The following is a 4,097-nucleotide window of genomic DNA, read 5'->3' as shown; positions in this document are numbered from 1 at the left end:
TAAACATGGCAATTGCATTTCAGCAAACATGGCAGTTGCATTTTAGTAAACATGACAATTGCATTTCAATAGACATGGCAACAACATAACATTTTCCATTTGACACTAGCATTTGCACACCAACATGTCCAGTGGAAGTACATTGCATTAAACATGGCAACTGCATTTCATTGAACATTGAAACTGCATCCGGGTAAGCATGACAAACAGAATTTCTATTGAATATGACAACTGCATCTGAGTAAGCATGGAAAAGAGTACTTTATTAAACATGGCAACCGCAAAATCATGGCAACTGCATCGCACTCTATAAGGCACATACTGACTTGGTGCTTTTTCTGCAAATAAGACTATAACGCAACTGACTTACTTGTTAAAGATCTTGTTGGTGTATATCTTGCTCATTTGCCTCTCCATCGGTAAGTACGTTAGCAATTTTGGCTGCTTTAGCGCGGTGTTCGCTTCTTGCTGCAGCTCAGATCCCAGAATTTTTTGTTGCAAAGCTGTGTACTGCTTGGCAAACTGTAGCAATGAGTTGCCAGGACTGACGTACCGCTTCAAAACAGCATTGAATCCCTCGCTGCGCTGCGTAGTCTGCAGAAAGGGGAAGAAGCACTGCATGAAGTAGGCCGACACCCAGTACATTCGCTTCTCCCACAGGCTTAGAAGAGTCTCGTTGTCTTGGACTTGATGTGTTTCAGTCATGGCCATCCAGCTCCTTTCAAACTCCTCCACCGTCAAGCTGTGGTCCACGCACAGTTCGAATGCCTTGTGCAGCTCTGGACGGTCAGCAACGAACGGTCCTAACATCTCCTCAGCCTTCTTTATAATGTGCCACCTACAGTGCCTGTGCACTGCCAACGGAAAGACCTCCTCTATGCCTGCACGCATGCTGAAATCCTGGTCCGTTATTATGTTCATCGGAGCAAGTCCATCCATGCACTCCAAGAAGGTCTTGAACAGCCAAACGTACCCATCCGTGTCTTCGTCGAATGAAATGCAATCTCGGAAATGTTTGTAGGCTCTCCTTGCAGCACCATCCACCCAATACATGTTCCTGACACGGTCCTCATCGTCCAACCTTATCCTGTAGAAGAAATCTGCATCTTCTTTGGCTTTCTCATCGAAGTAGGCAATTGTGGCCTCTATGTCTGCCAACTTGCTCTCTCTACGGTATCTTGCCCGTAGGTTTGTGACGTCAGCTGGTATGTACGGCATGCTACTCAGAGTCCCCTTTTTGCTGTGGATGAGAGATAGTATCTGCACCATTCTCGATGGACCGACGTTACAATCATGTAGCAGCTTTACGAATTGCCTTTCGACAGGGGTGAACCCTCTGTGGGCGGTCAGAAATTTCACCAGGTCAAACTTCTTTATCAGTTGGTGGTTGTGCTCGTCAAAATACTCATTGACCACCCACTGTGCTCCATCTACGTTTAGCTTACACCGGACAGGGCACTCGGTCTTCTGAATGATACCTCTCTTTCGTTCCGGAACGACAGACGCATCGCCTTTCCCATTCTTGTTCCTGCGTGCCTTGTGGCACCTCATCTCACCTCTGCTGTACTCGTTAGTTTTCTTAATTTTCCTACGGTACTCGGTGTTGACCGCAAACCCATGGAACTTTGCATATGTCTGGTAGTATTCCTTTGCTGCTTCAAATGACTCAAATCTCTGCCCAATGTACGGTGGCTGAGGCACCACGATCTCTGATTGCCCACCATCTTCATCCCCTTGCGCGTCGTCGTCAGTTTCATCGTTCACTTCAGTATGGGCGGCAGTCCCATCTACCTGAGAGTTGCCAGTGCTTGTGTTCAAAGGGGTGCTTGCCGGCATTGCTGGAATGATTGCCATTCCCGACTCTCACTCGAAATTGTTTGCGGCATGTTTGTCTGCTGTCTGGTGGAACGCGTCTTCCGTGCGCTCAGAGCTCCCCGCAGTAGATGTGCCGGCGCCGCTGTGCATTGTAGTTGTAGGTTCTGTAACAGGGAAAAACAGGTATGAGATTAAGAATTTTGTGTTGGATAACATGTGGATCACAACGAATCTTTCTTGTTAGACTTGACTTGAGGCATGTAAGTGGATAAGAGTAAACGCTTGGCAATGTAAGAAGAACTTTTCTTGCGGAGATCATCATTGATTGCCTTTAAGAACTCATGCTCTTGCTCAATATTGAGCTTTTCAAAGCGTAGTTTCTCATGAGCTCTTAAAAGTTCTCGATGATCTTCGAAGATAGTGTCATGAGCTAACTTAAGAGTTTTTAGTTCTTTAGTTAGAGCCTCAATCTTCTCCTTATCATTGTCATTCGTTTTATCTTGATTAGCATGATTAATTGGTCTTTCATCATAGTATTCATCACTAGAGTTGTCACCAAGCAAATCATCACCTAACAAGTCATCTTCATCACTATTGAAATCAACATACTCGGGGTGTGTTACCGTAGGACCTTTGGCCATGAAGCATCTTCCAATTCCTTCATTTGGTGAGTCAAATATGTCGTAGGAGTTGGTTGACACAAGTGCTAGACCGGCAACACCTTCATCTTGAGTATCTTCGGAGTCGGAGTGATAACTTCTCTCGGAGTGGCTGTCGGAGTCGGAGCCGGATACCCATTCACCAACATGAGCTTGATGTCTTCGTCTTGTGTAGCTCCTTGATGATTTTTCCTTCCTTTCCGAATCCTTGCTTCTCCGTGAGTATCTTCGTTCATAACGATCATCTCTACTCCTTCTTTCCCTTGGTGATGATCCTTTGCTTCTTCTTTTTGGAGAATCTTCTCTTCTCTTGTAGGGAGCCGTACACTCATTGGAGTAGTGTCCAGGTCTTCCACAATTGTAACAGTTTCGCTCTCGACTAGAAGATCTTTTGTCATTGTAGGACCTTGACTTGGAGCTTCTATCTTTGCTTCTACTCTTGTAGAACTTGTTGAAGTTCTTCACCATTAAGCTCAATTCTTCGTTGAAGTCTTGTTTCTCACTTGATGATGTAGGGGCTTCACATGAGGCTTTATAGGCACCACTTGATTTGTTGTGAAGTTCCTCTTTATCCTTAAGTGACATCTCACGAGCAACAATTCTTCCAATCACCTCCGTTGGCTTGAGATCTTTGTAATTGGGCATCATTTGGATCAATGTGCACACGGTATCATATTTTCCATCCAAGGCTCTTAGGATCTTCTTGATGATGAATCTATCGGTCATCTCTTCACTTCCTAAGCCGGCAATCTCATTTGTGATGAGAGCAAGCCTAGAGTACATTTCAGTGACACCTTCACCATCCTTCATCTTGAACTTGTCAAGTTGGCTTCGAAGCACATCCAACTTGGATTCCTTGACAGAGTCGGTACCTTCGTGCATATCAATCGAAGTGTCCCAAATTTCCTTTGCATTCTCAAGGCGGCTGATTTTGTTGAATTCTTCGGGGCACAATCCGTTGAAGAGAATATCGCAAGCTTGAGCATTGTATTGCAACATCTTCAACTCATCTGCGGTAGCTTCACAGTTTGGTTCTCTCCCATCAAAGAAGTCACCTTGCAAACCAACACACACAATAGCCCAAACGGCGGGGTTATGTCCAAGAATATGCATTTTCATTTTATGCTTCCAACTAGCAAAATTAGTACCATCAAAGTAAGGACCTCTACGGTGATAATTTCCCTCGCTAGACGCCATACTCTCCTAGGTTGTGAAACCAAGGCTATGACCACCAAAAGCTATGGAGATCAAGCAAATGGAGACCAAAGCTCTGATACCACTTGTAGGGTCGAAAGTATGTCTAGAGGGGGGGTGATCAGACTACTTGACCAAATAAAAACTTAACCTTTTCCCAATTTTAGTTCTTGGCAGATTTTAGCTAATTTAGGACAAGTCAAGCAATCATCACATAATTCAAGCAAGCATGCAAAGAGTATATAGGCAGCGGAAAGTAAAGCATGCAACTTGCAAGAAAGTAAAGGGAAGGGTTTGGAGATTTCAAACGCAATTGGAGACACGGATGTTTTTCCCGTGGTTCGGATAGGTGGTGCTATCCTACATCCACGTTGATGGAGACTTCAACCCACGAAGGGTAACGGTTGCGCGAGTCCACACAGGGCTCCA

General features: G+C 44.8%; 1 protein-coding gene across 1 annotated transcript; it reads right to left on the bottom strand.

Annotated features, from left to right (window-relative positions):
* Positions 1-366: 366 nt before the first annotated feature.
* On the bottom strand, positions 367-1,854 carry LOC147965494 (protein FAR1-RELATED SEQUENCE 5-like). Its single transcript, XM_087530482.1, has one exon. The coding sequence runs from the start codon at positions 1,852-1,854 to the stop codon at positions 367-369; it is 1,488 nt and encodes a 495-aa protein (XP_087386608.1).
* Between the last annotated feature and the right edge of the window lie 2,243 nt (positions 1,855-4,097).

The sequence above is a fragment of the Triticum urartu genome, chromosome 6A, assembly GCF_056163025.1.
Source record: "Triticum urartu cultivar PI428250 chromosome 6A, HENAU_Tu73, whole genome shotgun sequence".
Lineage (NCBI taxonomy): Eukaryota > Viridiplantae > Streptophyta > Magnoliopsida > Poales > Poaceae > Triticum > Triticum urartu.
This window is presented reverse-complemented; position numbering and strand designations above follow the sequence as displayed.